The 24293-nt window shown below is 38.6% G+C and overlaps 1 protein-coding gene across 1 annotated transcript in view; it reads right to left on the bottom strand.

Annotated features, from left to right (window-relative positions):
- mrpl58 (mitochondrial ribosomal protein L58) overlaps positions 1–24293 on the bottom strand; it is a 98362-nt gene that overhangs the window by 54687 nt on the left and 19382 nt on the right. The window contains exon 3 of the mRNA XM_028791826.2: positions 15716–15775. Within this exon, the coding sequence (XP_028647659.1) occupies positions 15716–15775 (60 nt within the window). The remainder of the gene's footprint in view (positions 1–15715; positions 15776–24293) is intronic.

Below are 24293 nucleotides of genomic sequence, written 5' to 3'. Positions count from 1 at the left end.
AGCAATTGAACTCATTACCAATAGCTTTAGCATGTACAGTATATATGGAGTAGGATCACTGTCAAAAATAACTACATCGTTCCACCTTTGTGGCACATATGTAGTAACAAAAATCGATTGTTTCTTTTTCGATAGAGAATGCCTTGTGTGTCCAGTGACATATTATTGACAGTTTGTTTACGCCTGAGAATTGTACTCGTAATTTTCAGAAGCAAGCATAACTTTCAGAAGCGCAAGTGTAATTGACATATGTGAAATGTAAATTTGACTTAAATTATTATGAGTTATTTTTGAGATTGACTCCACAGTGAAACAACCCAATCGTCAACCAAGCGAGCGGATTTATCATGTGAACTTGCTGAAGCCGTGGAAGGAAAGGGATCCTGATCCCTCCTCCGCTCAGCCCCGCTCATTCTTTGCTCTAACAGACACCCTTAATTTCGGTGAGGTATTAACTTTCAGACGGGAGCTGGAATCAGCTATCCTGTCTGTCCCAGAGGTGGTAAGTGAGAAGCCCGGAAGGACCTCTCTGATTGCGCATGACATAGTGACTGATCCTGGAGTTATCATCCGAGAGCGCCCCTATAGACTCCCAGAAGCAAAGAAAGTAGAAGTGGGGCTGGAAATCAAGCGAATGCTGGAACTAGGAGTGGTAGAGGAAAGTTTTAGTCCCTGGTCCAGTCCAGTCGTCTTGGTTAGTAAGCCTGACCGTAGTTGGAGGTTTTGCAATGACTTCCGTTGGCTTAACCAAGTCTCCCAATTTGATGCTTATCCCATGCCTCGCGTGGATGACCTCCTCAAAAGGCTGGGCTAAGCAAGATTCTTGACAACACTTGACATGACAAAGGGGTACTGGCAGATTCCTTTAATGGATTCCGCAAAGGTCAGCACCCCTAGCAGACACTGGCAGTATCGTGTCCTTCCATTCGGGTTACACGGGACTCCTGTGACTTTTCTGCGTCTGGTGGACAAAGTGCTCCGTCCCCATAATGTGTATAGTGCTACCTATCTGGATGACGTCCTCATCTATTCCAGCACATGGAAGGAACACGTACACCAGGTCAGAGAGGTGTTGTGGACACTAGAAGAAGCCGGGCTTCGAATTAATCCAAAAAAACGTTTCTTTGGACTGAAAGAGGCTAAATATTTCGGCTATCTGGTGTCGCTTGCTGAAGAACTAGACAGTGAAATAAAAAGAAGGGCCAAAAGAAGGGAACAGACTAGCTTGTCCACTCCCACAGGGAAACTACAGAAAGAAAGGAAAGATGCTGGAAATTCAAGCAAGGATCTTTTAGACTACAGCAGTATAGGAATACCAGGCAGAAGCAGATTTCAGCTTCCAGTGCTAATTAAGACAGAGCACAATATTTGCCATGGGGGACGCAGGACCTGGAATGCCTGGTGGCTAGCCTCCCTAGCATACATGAGGTGGGGGGAAAGTGGATTAGAGCCTTTGAGGAAAAAATGATGGGAAAGCTGCTGGATGTGGGGGATGTGAAAGCACTGTTGGCCAGGATAGGGGGCACCAGTCAAATGGTGTACCTACTGGGAAAAGTACATCTGGGTGTGGCCACAGATACTACATTATATGGTGCAGATACTTTTGACAATTACTGCACCCACTTATGGAGAGTCCTCAGAGAAGAATATTCAGTCAAGTTTGACCCAAAACTGCTAAACGGGGAGCCGATTGGGAGCTCTGGGAACCCAGTCGCTTTTGTGGACAGGCAGCTGAGAAAGTGGAAACTAGAAACTGAGAAAGATCCAGAGGGGGATCCAATGATTACTGCTCTGTTTTGAAGGACAGTGATAATGCATTACCTGTGCCAGCTGAAAACAGGCTAGAGGACACTGTGGGTCTAGAGACTAAGTCATACAAGTGAGTTCTGTTACCATGTGGCTCATGCTGTGGAAAAGTATCGAAATGATGAGAAAAATCTAAGTGATCAAAAATATGAGATCCAAAGAAAGCTGACTCAGCTTCAGCTGGGGGAGCTGACACAGAAAAATAAAAATAAATCGCAGACTCCACCAACTCGTGCCCATGAGACATTTATGTCCAGCAGCCAAACTGGAGGAGGGGAGAGCAGAAAAATAAAAAGATGGGACTTTTAAACCATCACGAGGACCGCATGGTGCGTGGCCAGTTGGGTCAAAACAGGAGACACTGTAGAGTGAACCCATGGCAACAAGGTAATAATCAGTCAGCTCAGGGTAAGCAAAATCGGCAGTTTAATTTCCCACAGAGCCCAAATCAATTCAATTGGTGTCAGCAACAGGCTGCTTCAGGGCTAGCTAACGCATGGCTAAGTTTTAATCAGGACATGTAGGGATGCCCACAGAATCCTACTTGGGAGGTCTATGTCCAATATTAACAGGAAACTCAGATACTGAAACGGTAATGATGATTGACATTGAAGGGAAAAATGTTCCTGTAATGATGGACACTGGGGCCTCTTACACCTGAATAAAAAGGCAAATATGTTAAGACAGTAGGATTCTCGGGACAAACACAGTTAATTTGTGCACAAGGTGTGACAGACAGAATTTCCATAGTGGTTTCAGACAACTCCCCTGTAAATCTGTTAGGATGAGAAGCACTATGTAAATTAAACATGACCATTTCATGCACTCCAGGTGGAGTGTGCATTGACTTCAAGAAGGGACAAACACAAATGGCTTTGCAAACTATAGGAGCTACAGTTTACTTGGTGGCAGATGGTCTGTCCTGTTCCATTAAACAAGCGATAGCTAACCTTTGGGAAAAAATGGGGATCTTTTATTGAAATTATATTAACTAATGCCCAAAAACCTAAATTAGAATATCATTGTACAATGATATATGATGCAGAGGGCGACAGCGAATTAGAACAAAAAACTGGCTCTCTGAAGCGGCTTCTCAGACAGTCCACCTTGCCTCTCAACATGTGATAATTGGAAAGCAGGGGGTTGCCATGCAAATAGAACAGAATTAATTTATTACGAAATGGTTCCGAAACTTTGGAGCTGTGCCATACATAACCCTACTTGTACCACACGGATATGAGAGCAAGGATTTTGGCCTATGATGAAAAATACAGGGCAGGCCAAATGGAAATACACAGACATCTCCTTAATTTCCCATTCTGAAGACAGCAAGTACCTAAAAATCCAATATTCAGCTACTATGGAAGGTGTCCCAAAAATAGTAGAACTATCTAGATAATTAGAACTGAATAGAACAAAGCAGGAACAGCTGAGATAAGAAATGGAAAGTGTAGTCCCGACCATGCTCTGGTCTGCTCATGACACAGAGGTAGGCCTAATCGAGTCTGTTAACCCAGTAGGGGTGAGGGTGAAACTTGGATGCAAGCTACCTTGGAAAATGCAGTATCCACTTAAACCCGAGGCAGAAGAGGGAATACAGATCACTATTTCAGGACTCTTACAAGCTAGAGTGCTGAAAGAAATGAAAAGCATTTGTAATACACCACTATTACCTGCCTTGAAAGCAGATAAATCAAAGTGGAGGCTGGTACATGACTTGGGAGCAGTAAATGAAATAGTCCAGAATTCCTCAGCTGAAGTTCCTAATCCACGCACACTTCTCACTAACATTCCTGAAACTGCGTATTTTACAGTTATTGATTTGTGTTCAGCTTTTTTCAGCATTCCTCTAGCTAAGGCTTGCCAGCAGCTGTTTGCATTCACATACAAAGGATAGCAATACACATACACAATGATGGCACAAGGACTGAAACACTCACCACATGTTTTTAATCAGGTTCTTAAAATGGATTTGGAACACTTGCCACTGGATAGTACAATGATCCAGTATGTGGATGATTTGTTGCTCTGCTCGTCAACACTGAATCAATGCCATATAGATTCTATTAAGAGTGCTTGAAAAACTAGCAAAAGTTGCTCCTAAGATCTCAAAAAACGAAACTGCAATACTGTGAGCCTGAAGTTGAGTACTTAGAAAGAATCATAACACAAGGCAGTAAAACAATAGCCCACTTGCAGCTGAAGGGAATAACTACAGCACCTAAACCAATGACTCTAGGTCAAATGATGACATTTTTGGGAATGACTGGCTTTAGCTCAGACTGGATTCAAGAACATGCTTTAAAAATAGTTCCTCTGAGAAACAGATTGCAGGATTACAAAATTTTAAAATCACTTAGAATAGACTATTGATGCTAATGTGGTGTTTGACTCCATTAAGCAGGAACTATAAACAGCACCAGCATTAGCCTTGCCTAACTATGACAGACCTTTTTTTACTATATGTTGGAAAAGTTCAATAAGGATACACTGTTGCTGTGCTGATGCAAGACACGTGCAAGAGTAGAAAACGACAACCGATTGCATACTATAGCTTTAAGCTGGACTACGAAGCACAAGGGTTTCCACCTTGCTTTCAAGGATTGGCAGCATTACATTATGCCTATGATAAAGCCTCAATTATAACAATGGGCTACCCAATAATCATTTATACCCCTCACAAAATTGTTAAACTGATTAACAAAGGCAGATTTGTTTTGACACCAACTAGGCTAATATCCGCACTTCAACTGTTAACACCCTGATGTAACAATCCAAAGGTATGGTACCCTTAATATTACTGAATTTGTTCCCATTGACGGTGAGCCCCTTGAGTGTGTCACTGACTCACTAGTTTTCACCAGACTTCATTCAAACTTGGAGTCCAAACCGTTACAGAATACACAACACACTTATTTTGTGGACGGGTCCTGTTACAGTGAATTATAGAGGTAACCAAGCAGGATTTGGGATTGTGGAATGGACAAAAGATGGTTTAGCAGTTGTTGCCTCACAACACTGTAAACAGCTATGTTCCGCTCAACTAGCCAAACTAAAGCTCTCAGTGAGGCCTGCAAACTAGGCACAAACAAAATTGTAAATGTTTTCACAGATTCAGCATATGCTTATGGAGTGTGTCATTGCTTTGGATCAGTTTGGAAACAATATGGATTTAAGAAGAGTGATGGGTCACCAATATAGCACTGTGACCAGATTCAAGAACTGATTAAGGCTATGTTGCTTGCTTCCAAGTTGGGTACAATCAAGTGCCAAGCTCACCAGAACGGAAACTCTATTGTAATTACAGGAAACAACATGGCTGATGAAGTGGCCAAAAAGACCTCTAATACAGTACACAGACTTCTATTTTAACTCCACTTGTAATCATTCAGCCTGGAACTACAGCTGCAGACATAATTGACATACAGCAGAGAGCAGGACTGTATGAACAAACAGTTTAGATGCAAAGGGGTGCCAAAAAGGATTAAAATGGGCTGTGGCGCTCCACAGAAGGTTTGGTCGTTGCACTCACTTTACTGTTAAATCTTTTAGTAACAGATACGCATGGTTTTGACCATTGTGCAAGAGGGGAGATTACTATAGTTGACAAGTATCTGTCAGATTGTTTGATTCATGCAAAAAATAATATAAGGAAAGGAATCACTACTCCAATAGGGCACATACCAGTACCAGATGGACCATTCAGACATCTGTTAATGGACTATGTGGACAGGATAAAACCAGTCAATGAAAAAAAGTACCTACTAGTAATAACAGACAAATTTAGTAGATGGGTGGAGGCGACCCCTTCCCCAAATCAAGGAGCAGCTACAGTTGTGAAATTTTTAACGATGGACGTAATACCAAGGTTTGGCATTCTAACAGAGATAAGCTCAGACAATGGCTCAGCACTTATTCAGGAAGCGTTACAAGAGACTTTGAAAATGCTGGGTATTAAACAGAGATTTGGTTGGGTGTACCACCTACAGTCACTGGGGATAGTAGAAAGAGTCAATGGGACCCTAAAGGCAAAGATAAGTAAGATTTGTGCCTCTTTAAAAGTGAATTGGGTGGAAGCATTGCCACTCGCTTTAATGTACTGTTGCATGGAAACTAACAGAATAACTCACTTAACACTGCATGAGATGCTTACTGATTGGCCAATGCCTACCCCGGGATATAGGGAACATCATGAGGGCCTCTCATTAGAACAGCTACAAACGGAATTAAGTGATTATATGAAAAACTTAACTGCTATACAAGAAACTATCTATTTACAGGAAAAGAGCAGAGATCTAGTATGAGATGAGGAGCCTGAGTGTCCTAATAAACATGGAGACCAGATTTTCCTGAGGGTATTCCAGAGGCGGTGGAACGAGCCAAGGCAAGAGGGTCCAAACGAGGTCATACACACTATACCAACAGCCATAAAAGTCCGGGGAAGCTCAACCTGGTATCACCTGAATCACTGCACCAGAATCCCCAGAGACAGCTTTGTTCATCAATATGATGTTTCGTCAGAAGGAAAAAGTGTCACCAGCAGAGGAGAAGGACATGGAGAGGGGTCAGGAGGCCAAATAACCCCCACAAGAAGTCACACAGCAACAGCGGAGAACCCAGCATGACAGCAATCAGTACCTGACGATGAGAATCAGACAAGCGGAAATCAGCATGGTGGTGATGTATCTAACAGCAATACGCCTGACAGTGACAATATTGTTTGTGGTGGTAATAATTCAACAAGTCCAGAAGGTTCCTCAAAAGGGTTCCCCACAATTAGCTTTGCAGACTGTTAGTGGGACATATAAAAACAGAAGCTGGCAGATGGACAATGAGATTAGAATGGCAGCAGGACTAAATATGACTGTTAATTCGGAAATAAGAAATAAGAGAAGTAGTGTAATTGAATGGGACAATGGGGAGAACAATGAGAGTGGGGAACTGTGGGTAAAGGCCCAGAAAATGATTGGTATAAGTGGGCCATATAAACAGTTAAGGAGGTAGCAAAATGGGAGTGTTGGCTATGTACCAAAGCAAAACCAGCAGTGATTTTAGTTCCTTTTCCATACTCCACGAAAATATGTCAGCAACACCTTAGAGAAAAAGAATCATATTGTCCATATTGGTGTATTTTGTTACAGGGATCGTCAAGCTTTACTAATGAAGGGCTGAAGTGGCTGGACTGTAAACACTCTGGTGTTTGGCCAACCACAAAACAGAAGCTGCCTACTTACATAAATCAAGATAGCACAATCTGAATTTGAATGCTACACTAGACAGGGTCAAATCCCGGTGGGAAAATTTAATAGAAATTGTACCGGTACTAAGATTAGGAACCTGATGCGAACTTCTTTGGTCATGAGTACAGTCAATATTCAGGATAGGCTGCTTGCAGACAGGTGGTGGTTGTGTGGCTCAAAATACGGACTGCTAGATGTCCTTCCATATGATTGGTCAGAAAGAAGCATGATGGTGCTGGCTGTTCAAGAAGTTACAGTTGGACATCCTTAAGACAAGCGAGTTGTGAGAGCATACAAACCTAATCCGAATGTTTATCTGGATGCAACAGGGTAACCTAGGGGGATCCTGGGGGAGTTTAAGGCAAGAACTGAAATTAAGTCAGGGCTTGAATCCATCTTTATATGGATTACCCCTAATAAAAACACAGAGTGGATTAATTACTTGTACTATAATCAACAGAGGTTCATTAATTATACAGATTCAGCCTTGCCAATTAGGGGAACAGTTGGATGCCACCAGCCATATGGCATGGCAAAACAGATTGGGGTTGGATTGGTTACTAGCAGAAAAAGGAGAAATATGCCACATGTTTGGAGATGACTGTTGCACCTTTATTCCCAATAATAGAGCACCTGATGGGTCCTTTACACATGCTATGGTGAAACTTACAGCCCTTAAGGAAGAGGTTATGAATAACACAGGAAGGAATCAGAAATTTTAGGATCAATTCTCTATTAACTTGGGTGCATGGAAGGCATTTTTTATGAAAGTGGGTATTATTCTCTTGATTGTACTTATTTCCCTCATATTAATATTTTGTTGCCTACTGCCAGTCTTCAGATCATTTATTACTCAGATCACCATCAAGCAAATGAACGTTCCAAGTCACTAATCCAACAGTTCCTGGATGACTTTCTGCAGAATGAGTCAACTCAGTAAAGGATTCCTGGGTGATGTGCTGGTAACCCCTCCCCAGGAAGAGGACCCTCTACGATGTGCAAGTACCTGGGTCGAAGCAAATGTTGCAATGTTATTCACTGGAAAATCTGCTCAAAATTGGGAAAGCCGCTGGACCAAGTACACTGGATCAAGAACACTGGACTTTATTATTATCTACTGCTGTTGCCTTGTACTGTTGTTATTCTATGTAAACTTATATTTCTATACTTTTATAATATCCATATTAATAATTTCATAGGCATCTTTTTAATAATATTAAAGTTAGTGAGTACATATAATAACCCTTGGAGCATACTTTTAGGAAGTCAGTGCATACTGGGGAAATTCTGAAGGACTAGAAAATGGCAAATATTAGCCAATTATTTATAAAGGGCAATCAGGCAGACTAAGTAACCATAGGACAGTAAGCTTTACATGCTTTATAAGTAAATTAATGGAAGGAAATATTAAGGATAAGAATGAGCAATATGTGACAGGAATGGGAGTTTTACTAAACAGTCGGCGTGGGTTCAAATGAGGGAGGTCGTGTTTTACTAATATGCTGGAATTCTATGAAGAAGCAACAAAAGGATATGATCATACATTACAATATGATATTATCTATCTTGACTTTTAGAAACCATTTGATAAGTTCCCACATGACAGGTTAGGCATTAACCTAAAAGAGGCAGGAGTTCAGGGAACACGGTGTAGATGGCTGCAGCACTGGCTAAAACACAGGAAGCAGAGAGTGGTGGTGTGGTGCATGGATTCTTATCAAAATCAGATAACATTAACCCTTCATACACTAAGGGGTTTTGGGCATTACTGCACCTAAATTACATATCGGGCTGGGCGATAAAACGATAAAGATAATTATCGCAAAATAACTTTTCCTCAATAGAAGCATAAGACACAGTCAATAGAAGGTCGACAGAACTCATTCCATCCATGTTTTGACAGACAACATGAAAAGCCAAAGATAATGAGAATAGTACTGCGCTGAACTAATCATGTAGCTGGAATAGAGTTACAGCCACGTCAGGTTAGGTAAATGCATACATTATGGTACGTAACAGCTGGCAGCAGTATACATGCTAATGTTTGAGTTGAAACAGCCATGCACCCCAGTATATCATGAGTGGGAGCAAGATAAACCAGGAAGTGCTGCCGGAAGTTCATGTGAGAGCACCTGGAGCAAGTCTAGGTGATTATAAAAGAGGCCGCCTCCCTCAAGTGAAAGAGCCGGAGTCGGGAGGAAGAAGGCAACGCTTGGGAGAAGAGGTGGAAAGGCAGCAGAAGCAGTCCGGAGAGTGGAGGAGAAAGAGACTGACACAAGGGTGTTTAGTGCAAGGCACTGTGTTGTGTGCGGACTTTTATTGTTAATAAACGTGTGTTTCGGGACCTCCTGTGTCTGCCTGCTTGTGTCCGAGGCTACCTTCCATACATGATATATATCGATATTGACTGATATCAAAAAAATTATTGTGATAATTTTTTTCCCCTATCACCCAACCCTACTTACATACCCAAAAATAAATGGTTATTACTACTTTATTGTAATAAAAGAACTGCAAATTGCTGAAGAATAGGTAGTATAACACCAACTTTTTAATCTTAATACATAATTCGTTTGCCTCCTCATTCACTCACTCACGTCCGTCCAAAGCCAAATGCGCAGTCACCTTTTGCGCACGTCCGAAGCCGAAGGCGCAGTCGCCTTCTGCGCAGCTACCTGAAAAACCTTACGAGACCGACATCCAACCCCACCATCGTGGCAGGTGGCGGATTTACGGCCGCAAAAATTCAAAGAGAAAGGCGACTTCGATTAAAGCTCTAGAGGCCTGAAAGGCGATTTTGACTACAGCTCGAGGCCTAATTACGCATTCTGATTCAATTAAGCATTCATTCAATACACCTATATCAGGTTTGTGGTGCTTATACTATTATTACTATTCCATATTGTACTGGAACATTCATCATTCAATATTATACTATACACCTGGAAAATTCATCAACTAACAGTACAAGCCTGAACAGTAATGAGTAAAGCGGACTACAATCATTACAGAACAACTTCTTCATTACTTATCATTTGTTCTTCATACACTGCTGACACAAACTCGTGCCCATTTCATCTTACGTTGTCGAAACGGGCTCTTTGTCTAGTTTATTATAATTTAAAAACTTTGTTTACACCACTATCAACTAAATTAAACACAAAAAAATGGATTATAAATTTCTCTCCAAAAACCTGATTTTACAGTATAACAAAAGATTTTAGAATGCAAAACCCTTTAATAAAGTTTCATTTGTGCCCCAGTCTGTCAACTATCAGTGTAACAGGTTTAGACTGCATATCCCATAGTACTGCAAAGTTATACTGTTTTGCACACATACACAATCTCACAAAACATACATTGTAGTTGCAGTTATATATTTTTTTGCTTTTAGAAAACACTTTATATTACTCTGAACCAAGAAGTAAACAATTTGGAGTTTTATATGTGTAATTATGTACTCATCCAATCCTTTACTTCCAAAATTATTTTTCATGCCAGTCCTTGAAACAATTTCATTTACCAGTAGATTAAGCTTACATTTTGTATACTAGATTGAGATTTTTGTGCTGCAATTCATCTGTTTTCACCTGCCTTGTGCTGCCTAATCATGCTCATTCCCCTCTTCTTGAGGGGGTGGGGGAGCCGGGGATGAAGTGTGCACGATTAGAAACAGGATAAAAAATATTTCACAGCACTATCTATCTCTTCAATTGTAGGATTATACTGTGATCAATTCACTAGCTGAAACTTTTTTTTTTGCTCATATTCTTATGACACAGTGAGACGAATTATTTGATACAGTGACATTCGATCTGGCTGGGGGATGGATGGATGGATAGATAGATAGATAGATAGATAGATAGATAGATAGATACTTTATTAATCCCAATGGGAAATTCACATTCTTCAGCAGCAGCATACTGATACAATAAATAATATTAAATTAAAGAATGATAATAATACAGGTGAAAAAAAAAAAAAAAATGTTCAAGAAGCACAAGAAGTAACAATTACTCATCAGTATGCTGAGAAACACTTTCTGTACTCTAAGTTGAACTTCAAAGAGCACTGCTCATAAAACTAACACAGGGAGACCGAGCAATATAAAACCTCTGGGTATGGTGATTGAGCCCATGATGCTTGAACTGTAAAACTGCATGCAACTATGTTTCAAAGCCATATTAAGCAGTACTTACAAATCAAGTGTAACCTCGAGTCCTTCATCAAACACATCATTTTTAATAGTCATGTTTTGCACAGAATCTGACTCAAGCTTGTTACGTAATGATGTGCAAAAGTACATAAAGATGAGCTGTTGCATAAGCATTGTTGCCGTTTACACATAGTTGTGACATGTATTACAAATGACCTATCAGAGACAACTATATTAGAACATTAGAACAATCTAGACAAGAATGGGTCATTCAGCACTATAAAGCTTGCCAGTCCTATCCATTTAATTCTTCTAAAATAGCATCAAGACGAGAATGGGTTATTGAGCACTACAAAGCTTGCCAGTCCTATCCATTTAATTCTTCTAAAATAGCATCTAATCTAGTTTTGAAAGTCCCTAAAATTCTACTGTCTACCACAATACTGTACTTATCATCTTATTCCACATTTCTACGGTTCTCTGCATAAGGAAAAATCTCCTAATGTTCGTGCGAAATTTACCTTTATCAAGTTTCCAACTTTATCCCTGTTTTCTTGATGAACTTATTTTAAAATAATAGTCTCAATCCACTGTACCAATTCCCTTCATAATTTTAAACATTTCATTCATGTCTCCTTAAACTGAAAATGCTCAGCTCTTTCAATCTTTCCTCGTAATTCACCCCACATAGCAGCACTGGAAAAAGTCCAAAGAAGTGTGACTAGACTGATTCCAGGGCTATCTCCTTTTGTAGCCTGGAAACCACAAATGCACACGGTACTCCAAGTGAGGGCTCCCAAGTGCATTATAAAGTTTGAGCATTAACTGAGGTTCAGAGCATTAGAATGCATCGTGCATCATGTACAAACAACTTGAAAATATTGTGGTATTCCACCAACAGGTTACCTTATATTTAAGTGGTTAAGAGTGGTGTTTCAAAGTAGTCAGTGCTAGGGATACTACTATTATTAATGTATATAAATGATTTACATAGGAAAATAGATAACATGCTGGTTAAATGTGCAGATGAGACCAAGATAGGAGGATTGGCAGTTAGTCTTATAAGGTTTCTAACGGGCGACACACCGAAGAGCGTTCCAAAGTGTGATCACCGCATCTGTGGAAGACAGCATATCAGTCGCCAGGGCAACCGCAGGCTCCCAGTGCTGTAGTAGCTTGCGAGGTGATGGGTGATGCAAGGAATATTCTAAATGCAGGGAACAGTATTACTTGGCCATTAATCTGGTCACAACCCTGTCTGATTGCTGTGTCTGTGTATAGGAGAGTGGTAGATCCCACTATAATAAATAAACATGCTATTCCTGTTTCAAGTTGAATAAAGTGGATTTTACTAAAGTACAGAGACTCAGCCTCGTGTTTTGGGGTGCAAGACTGGGGCTCACACGTCACAATCTAGAATCCATTGAATCATTACAGAGGGACCTGGACAACAAATAGGCTTGTTCAGATATGTGGTGGATTAAGTAATGTAAGTAAATGTAAAGTATTACATGTAGGAAGTAAAAATGTTAGGTTTGAATACACAATGGGAGGTCTGAAATCTGAAAGTACACCTTATGAGAAGGATTTAGGAGACATAGTGGACTCAACACTATCAACTTCCAGACAGTTGTCAGAAGCTATTATCAAGGCTAACAGAATTATCAGTTTTAGAGAACAATCTGTAGAGCACAAACCAAAGTAGGTTATGCTGAAGCTCATCTGGAGTATTGTGTGTAAATGTGCTCTCCAGGCTACAAAAAAAGACATAGAAGCACTACAGAAAGTCCAGAGATGAGTGACTAGGGGGTTGAGTTATAATGAAAGATTAAAAGAAGTGAGCTTTTTCAGTTTAAGCAAAAGGAGATTAAAAGGTGACATTACTAAAGTGTTCAAACTTTCGAAAGGATGTAGGACAGTGGATGAGATTGTTACTTTAAAATGAGTTCAAAACTAGCACAGGGACCAGTTGGAAACTTGTTATGGGTAAATTTCACACAAACACTAAAACATATTTATTCACACAGAGAACCACTGACACATGAATAAATTGCTAAGTAGTGTAGTAGACAGTAGGACTTTTGGGACCTTCAAAACTCGATTTGTTGTTATTCTAAAGGGCTTAAGTGGATAAGACTGGCGAGCTTTGTTGGGATGAATGGCCTGTCCTTGTCTCTTTCTAATGTTCTAATGTTAATTAGTGTTTACACATGTTGTTTTCAGTTTTGAACCATGCAATATGACTTCATTGTACTGATACAGTTTAGTTTTTGTATATATATATATATATATATATATATATATATATACAGTGAAAATCGTTTAACACGAAACTGAGGGGACTGAAATATTTTTTCATGTTACAAGAATTTCGTGTTAAAGGATATTACAAAAAAAAAAAACATGCAGTATATTCAACAAAATTAAGTTTATTAGAGTACATTTTATTTGCATAGATATGTATATATGCATGTATTTAATAAAAATGGGAGCATTCTGAGATCTCGCTTGTTTGAACCAAACAAGTAAAGCCGTCTCTAAATCCTCGTGCTTGGCCGTTCTCATCCATTTTCGCTCTGGCTCAAACTTACTCCGTTCAAACATTTCCGTAATTTGCTCTCTTTTTTTTTTTTAATTACTGTATTGTTGATAATGTAGAGATAGCAATATCAAAATCTTTACAGATTTCCATTTTCGTCTTCTGTTTTTGATCAACAGTCTTAAGAAGATCCATCTTCATTTTAAGCAAAATAGCAGTTTGCTTTCCCCCTGAGCTCTTTGCCATTGTGCTCGTAAAAAAAATTCTTCTAAAATAGAAAAAAAAAAACGAGAACCAAACTCACTGATTTTTACTCACACTGCGATGTACTCGTCACTGAATTCCAAAGCTAATTGATGAGAGATGAGATGTTTTTGTGTGGCGTTTGTAGGGGTGGAGGGTGAAAGTAGCTTAGATAAACAAAATTGGCTCGTGTCACAGGCTATTCCGAGGGTATTTCAAAGCCAAGTTAGCCTCCTTTCTACGAAACATGTGAAACCACCTCTCTTTCATTTCACACCCCTCTTAAATCTCGCCTGCGCGGCTGGTGTTTTCCGTATTTTGTTCATTCCCAGAAGGGAAATCTTTTCGTGTTAAGCGATTTTCGTTTCGTGTTAAGAGAAAAAAATGCATGAAAATACATAGTAGTTTGTCGGGACCGTTGTATTATTTCGTGTTAACCGATATTTCACCTTAAGCGTTTTAGCGTTAAACGTATTTCACTGTATATATATATATATATATATATATATATATATATATATTGTGAAGACTGGCTCGGACACAGACAGGCAGACACGTTCATGTCACCCAACACACGTTTATTATACATAATATTTACAGTTATATTGCACAATCCCAGTGCACAAAGCACCAATCACCCCTTCAAAGTCCTGGCCACAACACAATGCCTTTCTCTTTCTCTGGTCCGCCTCCACTCCTCTCCAGCACGCTTTGTCTTCTTCCTCCCGACTCTCGCCCCTGACTGGAGGGAGGCGGCCCCTTTTATGTGCCCCGGATGGGCTCCAGGTGCATCCTCAGGACCTCCGTTGCCACACCCCTGTGTGGCGGAAGCTCCCAAGGAGAAGCCGGAAGTCCACCGGGTGCCCTCAAGTCTCTTCCCCCCAGCACTTCCCGGTGTGGCGGAAGTACTGAGGGCCAATGTTCCCAAGGCATCGGGGCGCCCCCTGGCGGTGACCACGGGTCCCTACAGGCTTGAGCTTCCAAGCTCCATACCCGTGGTCCCCAAAACCACCAGGGAGGACGCCCCCTCGTGTCCTGGAGGAGGCACAAGCCCTCCTCCACTCCTCCTAGGCGTCCCGGCCGGGCATGGATGCCCGCCGGGCACCACAATATATATATATATATATATATATATATATATATATATAAACATAGTTCTCTGATTACTCTAATTTAACTCAGTACATGTATTTTCTGTTAGGACTTCTCTAGTATTGGCCAAATGTATTAACTGTCAGTAATTGTCCAATTCATTTTTTATTATTTTCTTTTTAATAAGATTTTTAATAAGTTCTATCTATCTATCTATCTATCTATCTATCTATCTATCTATCTATCTATCTATCTATCTAATATGATATGATGATGATATGAATGTACTGAAAATCATTAATAAAGTATGAATTAATTAATTTTATTTAAATATATTATGCTTATATTATAATAGAAAGTCAAATATATCATAACCTTATCTCTTACAGTTTGTAATGCGACCCTCTAATTTCAATAAAAAGAAAAATTGTGTACAACAAGCAGTAGTAGTGCAATGGACTTCTGCCTTGCCCCTGGTGCTCCCAAGATATGTTAGGCCCACAGGAAATCCTGAATTGGATTATGTAGGTTTGAGAGAAGAATTTTATTTAGAAAACAGTCAAAAAATCAATAAGTTTAGAACAAAAGTAAAGTAAAGGTATATTCTTAATGGTATGGGTTAAACAGCCATTACAGTACCTTTATTGACATGCTGGCCACCAGGTCCACTGCTTCTGGTATAAGTAACTGTGAGCCGATCTAAACAAAAAAAAATATTTTATAAAAATGTGCTACCAGTAATGCACCCAACAAATAAACTTTGTGAAATATACGAGGGCAATCCCAAAAGTAAGGTCTCCAAAGCGGTGGGGACGTAGAGAAACTGTTCGTACGGCTGTTGGCCACACTGTTGTGATTGGTGCTTCCTTCACTCCCAAACAAGCATGTGTGGCTTCGCAGGGATGCTCAATCTTGGCTTGGCAGACCTTGAAAATGGAGTTCCCATTGAACGCTACCGCCAAGTGCGAAGATCGCGCAGGAGACCGTCAATTTCCTACGAGACAGTCGCAAAGGTTGAGGAAAACATGCGTAAAGATCAGCGGTTGGAACTTCATCACCCACCCACCCTACAGTCCGGACTTGCCACCCAGTGACTACCACCTGTTCCCTAAGTTGAAAGAACATTTGTCCGGAAGGCAATTCTGCTCCAACGAAGAGGTGAAAGATGAGGTTCAACGCTTCCTGAAGGACATGGTGGCAAGCTGGTATGACATGGGCATTCTAAAACTACCACAGCGTCTACAAAAATGCATCGATCGAAATGGCGATTATGTAGAAAAACAAATAAGTCTTTAACCTTTAAAATGATGTAAACATTATAGAAAATAAACGGTTGTTTGTATTTCTAAAAAAATAGGAGACCTTACTTTTGGGATTGCCCTCGTACATGCATTTATCATTATTTCATTTTCACAGGAGCTTATTATTGTCAAATATTCCACAACAAATAAACTATTATTATTATTATTCTGAATTATTCATTAAACAATACATGAATTTACAAAAGGTTTAAAACGTTTGAAAAAATACAGTATTTCCACTTAACTATATATTTTGATAATACCTAAAAGATCATATTATATTTGTGATCCTATAGCAGATTAAGAGAGTATGAAAAAGGAAAATCATTAGAACATTAGAAAAATGTTCTAGAGAAATGCCGTTCAGCCCAGAAAAGGTCACCAATCCTATCCACCTAATTCCTCCAAAATAACTCAAGTTGACTTTTGAATGTCCCTAGAGTCCTACTGTCAACCACACTACTTGGTAACTTATTACAGTTGTCTGTGTGAAGAAAAACTTTCTAACATTTGTATGAAATTTACACTTAACAAGTTTCCAATTGTACTCCTGTGTTCTTGTTCTTTTCATAATTTTATGAACTTCAGTCATATCCTCTCTTAATCTCAGTTTGTTTAAACTGAAAAAGTTTAACTCCTTTAATGTTTCTTCATAACTCATCCCTTGCAGTCCTAGAATCAGCCTAGCTGCTCTTTTCTGAACTTTTTCTAATGCTGCATTGTCTTTTATGTAGCCTGGAGACCAAAACTACATGCAGTACTCCAGTTAAGGCCTAACTAGTGTGTTATACAGCCTAATAACAATAACCTACTTTGACCTGTACTCTGAACATCATCCTATATAATCTAACATTCTGGTAAGCTTCTTAACAGCTCCAGAACACTGTCTGGAAATTGATAGTGACAAGTCCACTGCAACTCCCAACTCCTTCTCATAAACAGTATTTTCAAGTTTCACAACTTCCATTATGTATTCAAATCTAAATTTTATCTCCTACGCATAATACCTTACATTTACTTAACTCAAATTTAATCTGACACTAATTTGCCCAAACCTGTATACTGTCCAAGTCCCTGTGTAATGATCCAACACATTCCAGATTACCTGAAAATCTACCTACAGTAGCGTGATACCATCTGCAAAGTTAACCAGTTTATTGTTTATTTTCCTTCCTAGAACACATATATATTTAAAAAAAACAGCAGCCATCCCAACACTGACCCCTGAAGGACACCACTCTTAACACCTACTAATTCTGATAAGGTTATTTGCACCATAATGTTCCATTTCCTATGTTTTATCTAATTCTGCATCCAACTACAACACTTGTCTCTCTTATGACCTGGGAACACTTTGGGATCACAGAGTACAAGGTGGCATGTGTGGTTGGGGAAAAGGGCATTTGGGTCTCACTGGTAAGACTGTTGCCCGTGCAACCTGGTTTCAGGTAAGCGGTGGGAAATGAATGAAGTACAACATGACACCCTGAACTTTCATTTCTTTTAGTTTGATGCCCAACCTGTCATGTGGGACTTTTACAAATACTTTCTGAAAATCAAGATACATAATATCATAGTATATTACACCATATTATATTCTAAGGAATTTTTATTACACAGGTTGCAGAAATTCTTCACAGTACTTTTTAAAGGAAGTTTCATTGACTAGGATGTAAAGAGAAAAAAGACTGTTTTCTGCTTACTGGTTTAATTTGATTTTAAAATACTACATTATGAGTTAAGTAAATACTCCAATATGTACTTACCACATCTAACTAGCAGTTTACCTTCACGATTAGAGAGGCATCTTATATATGTAATGAACACATAATACATTGTAAAGGGGTATCTATTGCTATAAGAAATCTGTGTGACAATCTACAAAATAACTGAATAATTTAACTAATAACTTCTACATTTCTAGGTCTGATTTTTTAGTGACTCCCTTATGACTTTCCTGAGTCCTGACCAAACAACCCAAAGTTATTTACAGTTGTTTTTCACCTCCAAATGGTGGACACCAATTCTGAGGTTGCTGCTCTTGTAAAATAAACAGTTTATATCCAGATTTACATAAGGCAAGAACCCAAATGTCCCTACTATTCTGAACTGAAGTATCTTCCTTTGCCCCTTCTATAATCTAAGGATGTGAGAAAATGGTGAGCTTCTTGAATTTTCTACCATCAAGAAAGTGTTGTGATATTTTTTTCAGCATTAGTCTAATTTACTATATGACATATAAACCATACTTTTATTCATGATAACTGGTGCTTACCTCTGCTGCCTCATGTCTTGATGGCAATTTTAATATGTGATAATAGTAAAAATATAATTACTGTTAATTTACCATTGGCCTTACTCTTCCATCAACCTGAAGTTATTTTAAAATAAGTTACAACATAAATAACACAGTCCTCAAAAGCCCCCATTTCACAAATTCTTATTATCATATACATACTGGTTAGTTTATCTGAGCTTAAACAAACAACATTCTAATAAATAACACTTTTTCCTAAAATTTGCTTTATATTTAGATATCCTTCCTAGTATTCTTGTCTATCTCTTGCATATCTCAGAATTCAACACAGTTACACATATTTTTTATACGCTTCAATTTGTTTAGGTGAAGGTTTAAAAGAAAAATCGATCTAGCAGAATCCTTTACGACAGTGGTCTCAAAATCTGTCCACAATGTATTAACTTAATGTGTTAACGTGTAACTGTTAGCTTTCTCAATAGCACTTCATATATTTGTCTTCATTCCTTGGCATCTGCCCCTCCCACCACCAAGATAGCATAATATCATTGCCTGCTTGTCAGCTTTTCTTCAAAAAATTTTGACAAACTCTTCATACACACAATTAAAGGCAATCAATGCAAGTTTTCTCTCCCAAGCTCTAAGTATAGCTATAATCTTGGTTAAGTATAGCTATAATCTTGGTTATACAGTTTATTCACTTGAAAGCTACATCTTATCCAACAAAACACACAGATTAAATATTATGAGTCTTATTTAATAAACTGGAAAATAAGTTTTTACTCCTCATTACACCACCCCAGGTTATACATTTCCAAGGAGGCTGAGAAGTGCAATCCCTCTGTAATTGGAATGCACCCTGATGTCATCCTCTATTTAACAATGAGATCCATGATCCACTATCTTAGTTTGCTAGTTCCTGCCACCAAGCAATAATGAATAGGTGAATTACCCAAACCCCCTCACCCCTCTAAATATCCAGTGCTTTCAGCATTTTCGGTCAGATTTCAACCATCCCTGCAGCTTGGTCACAAAGTAGCTTTTTTGCAGTATTGTAAGCAGCATCCAACAAGTTCCGAACAGGACATTCATGGACGAACTGACAACATCATCAAGGTCAGTACCAGGAGGGAGATGGATTTTGCAAGACTTGATGGATCTCACCGAAGCTGCCAGGATGCTGTTCAAACCATTCAATTCCAGAAGCCTAGCCCTGTGACAAGGCCATGCCCAGGATAGGTTTTGTTTTAAGATTGATTATCCTTGTGACTGCACAGCTTTTCATCTAGATTCCGTTTTATTTATTTCCTAAAGATGTGCATCAGCAATTGCCACAGCATAAGGCAACTGTCACCTCTGTTTCTTCATTGCCTTATGAACAGGCATCTACCTATGAACTAACAGAAAACAGAGCACACACTGACAATTTCATTTTAAATGTATCATTAACTTCATCTCAGTTCACAAGTCTTTACAAGGCAGTTTACTTGGTAACACCAGGCCATGTGTGAAAGGGGCTCCTGTGCTTTTCTGTTTTCAAGGTGACATTTTCATTGTGAATTGAGTTTTGAGTTGTGACTTCTGAATGTTAACTACAAGCATCCACTTTTTGATCCAACCATTCATCATCATATGCCTGATCACTAACTATAGACATCTTACAGAAAAGAGGTCTACCAGCTCATTGAAGCACAAGCAAGTCTGAGGGGATGCTGTTGAGAAGATGGGCAGGTTTAAATTTCTTGGAATGACTAGGGAGCCAAAGGGGGTGAAAGGAAGCACAACATGTTTTGGCTTTTTAAAAAAAGGTTCACCATTGCCTCTACTACTACCATGTCTTAGGAAGAAATAAAATACTGAGTATGGCACAATTTCTTAAAATTAAACTGAAACAAAAATATAAGTGAAGCTAAGTAGCACGTAAGCCTATCTTAAGAAAACCTTAATCTTGGTGACATTTTTGTTTTCTTCCTTTCTTAGTCAACCCATAAAACTCACATTCTGAAAGTTTTTTAAGTCCACCTCCATATCACATCCCATGTTCACTCATTTCAGCCCTTTTCTGATAGTGGGATGTTTGTTTGTGCTTTTGTCGCATCCTACATCGACTAAGGTAACTCTCTGTTGGCAGGTGTCCCTTCAAATTAATTATGTCTCCTCTAGCTTCTTTAAATTCTCCAAGAGTCCAAACTCAGACCAATAACAGTTAGAACATAACGCCAATTAGATTACACCTTCTCTTCACTTGCTCCATGTGTCTTATGGAACTGAATATATGATTCTGTTGCTAACACGCAAAGTTTTAAATGACCTTAACACAGAACTTCATTAATAATGTAACTGTTCTCTTGACTTCCTCTAGAACTGCTATGTCTCTTTTATAATATGAAGATCAAAACTGTACAGGGTACTCCAGATGAGGCCTCACTAGTGAGGTATATAACTTAAGCATAACCTTTGTTATGTTTCAACCAGGGTATGTTCTTTGGCTTATGTTTATAATCCCATTTTGAACCTTCTTTGTTCATTTAAAATGATTATTTTTCATATATTTCTTGTAATTATGTATTGATTATTAATAATGTTGTTTTTCTACTCTTTAGTGTCTATGTATTTTGTGTTGTTCTCTCAAGTTTATTGTATTTTGCAAGTGGAACCACAGGAACTCTCTCAGGCTATATATTTTTAGATTAATTGACTACAATTAATTTTCAGCAGGTCCTGAAAAAACAAAAAAATTTGTTTACCATTATGTTTCATTACACTGGAAAAAATTATTTATTTATTGACTGTGTTGATAATGTAATTTATTAATGTCATTATTTAGTAATGTTAAGATTTGGCCTCTGGTCTGTTACAATACATTTTTTAATTAATTTTTAAACTAAATTGAAAAGATGCTGCTGTTGGCACAGACCCCTGCTCTAGCCCACCTCAACTGAATCTCAGACAAGCTGCAAACTTAGGAACTGTCACACAGTAAGTGTAGAAGATCTGGTGGCTGCCTACGTCTAAAACATCTGAGAGTATAAGAAGCTCTAAGGAATGTAAAGTGGGATGTATTAAATATTTCCATGTTCACCTGGTAGCACTGCAATCACCACCAAATAAGGAATCCCATTATGCCCCATTGTTAAGAGCTGCTCATCCGAAAATGAAGGGTGAAAGGGCGAATAGCAAGGATAAATGTTAATAAGTTTGTCTGGAAATGGAAGAGATGAAGATCTGAAGGGAGGATAAAATGTGAGAACAATTCAGACCTGGCCTGACTTCATCAATCAATCAACTTCAATAAAAGTGCAAAAATCACCATGCAGAATGGTCCGAATACACTGTACAAATAAGAAGAAAACATGGTACAAAATATATAGTAAACAAGTAAAAAAAACAAAAGTTAAATAAATTATGACATCGATGTTAAAGAAATAATAAATTAAATTTAACATTAAGAAACCTTATTAAGGGATGTCAGCAAATAATAAAAATACAAATTTAAGCATTTATGAGAATGTTTCAAGAAGATAGACCTGACTGAATTTTAAGGTGTAATGAAGGGAGTAAAGATACGTTTTTCATCTTGATTTAAAAATATTAACTGCTTCTTTAACACATAATGGAAGGCCATTCCAAAGATAAGGTGCATTGAAGGCAAGTGCTTTGTGACCAACTGATTTTTAATTCCCTGGAAGAATGAGCAGAAGATCAACATTAAGAGAGTGAAGAGAGTGTATGGTGTAATTAGCTCAGCTAAGTAAGTTGGTGCAAGTCCATGCAAGGCCTTATAAGTTACAACATTAGAGCATTAGAAAAATCTAGACGAGAAAAGTACATTCAGCCCAACAAAGCTTGCCAGTCCTATCCACTTAATTCTTCTAAAAAAACAAAGTCTAGTTTTGTAAGTTCCTAAAGTCTTACTGTCTACTTATTCCAAGTGTCTATGGTTCTCTGTGTAAAGAAAAACTTCCTAATATTTGTGTGAAATTTACCCTTAACAAGTTTCCAACTGTGTCCCCGTGTTCTTGGTGAATTAATTTTAAAATAACAGTCTCGTTCCATCCACTGTACTAATTACCTTCATAAATTTAAACATTCTAATCATGTCACCTCTTAATCTTTCTACATAATTCGTCCCCTTTAGCTCTGGAATCAGCCTAGTCGCTGCACACAGTACTGCATTATAAAGCTTGAGCATAACCTCCCTGGCCTTGCACACCCACACTGTGCTATATAACCTAACATTCTGTTTGTCTTCTTAATGGCTTCTGAACACTGTCGGGAAGTTGATAGTATACAGTCCACTATGACTTCTAAATCCTTCTCATAAGGTGTACTCTCGATTTTCCAACTGCCCATTGTGTATTCAAACCTAACATTTTTACTTCCTATGTGTAATACTTACATTTACTGACATTAAATTTCATCTGCCACAAATCTGCCAACGGCCTGTATGCTGTCCAAGTCCTTCTGTAATGATTTAACAGATTCCAAATTATCTGCCAATCCACCTATCTTGGTATGAACTGCAAACATAACCACCTTGTTACTTATATTCCTACCTAAATCATTTATATATATTAAAAATAGCAGTGGCCCTAGCACCGACCCATGTGGAATACCACTCTTAAAATCAGCCAATTCTGATAAGGTTCCTCTCACCATCACCCTCTGCTTCCTGTGTCTGAGCCAATTCTGCACCCATCTAAAAGCATCACTCTGAACTCCAACTTCTTTTAGTTTGATGCCCAAGCTCTCATGTGGCACCTTATCAAATGCTTTCTGAAAGTCAAGATAAATATTATCATATGCTCCACTTTGCTCATATCCTTTTGTTCCTTCCTCATAGAATTCCAGCATGTTAGTAAAACACGACCTCCCACTTCTGAACCCATGCTGACTGTTCAGAAAAACTAATATACTTGCCATGTGCTGATCAATCTTATCCTTACTAATTCCTTCCATTAATTTTCCAGTGATGCATGTTAAGCTTACTGGCCTATAGTTTCTTGGATCTGCCTGGTCACCCTTTTTAATATAACAGGTTAATATTTGCCATTTTCCAGTCCTTCGGAATCTCCCCAGTGCACAGTGACTTCCTAAAAATATGCGTCAAGGGTTTATATATGTACTCACTAGCCTCCTGAAGAACTCTAGAGTAAATATTATCTGGTCCTGGTGATTTGTTTGATTTCATCCTATTTATATTGAGCAGTACTTTTTCCTCTACAATTTCCAAATCCTTCAGTACCTCCTTAGTAGTCCTATTTACCACTGGGAGATTATCCACTTCCTCACTTGTGAAGACCTCAGAAAAATTCAAGTTTAGAGTGTGCACTATTTCATTGTCTGTATCTTTTAATTCCCCTTTACTATTTCCAATGCACTTCACCACCTCCTTGACTATTCTTTTACTACTAAAATACTGAAAGAATCTCTTAGGGTCGTCTTTCGCCTTACCTGCTATATAACTCTGTCTTTTAGCCTCCCTAACATCCTTCTCAATGGTTGCCCTCATGTTCTCATACGCCCTATGATTCACTTTGGAGTTATTAGTCTTATATGCCTTATAAAGTTGTTTTTTCCTTTGCAGCTTCTTTTTTAACTCTTTACTAACCCACTGTGGAATTTTTTTAAATTTCTGATTAATTCCAAATTTAGGTAT

Source organism: Erpetoichthys calabaricus, chromosome 14, assembly GCF_900747795.2.
Source record: "Erpetoichthys calabaricus chromosome 14, fErpCal1.3, whole genome shotgun sequence".
In the NCBI taxonomy this organism is placed as follows: Eukaryota; Metazoa; Chordata; class Cladistia; order Polypteriformes; family Polypteridae; genus Erpetoichthys; species Erpetoichthys calabaricus.
This window is presented reverse-complemented; position numbering and strand designations above follow the sequence as displayed.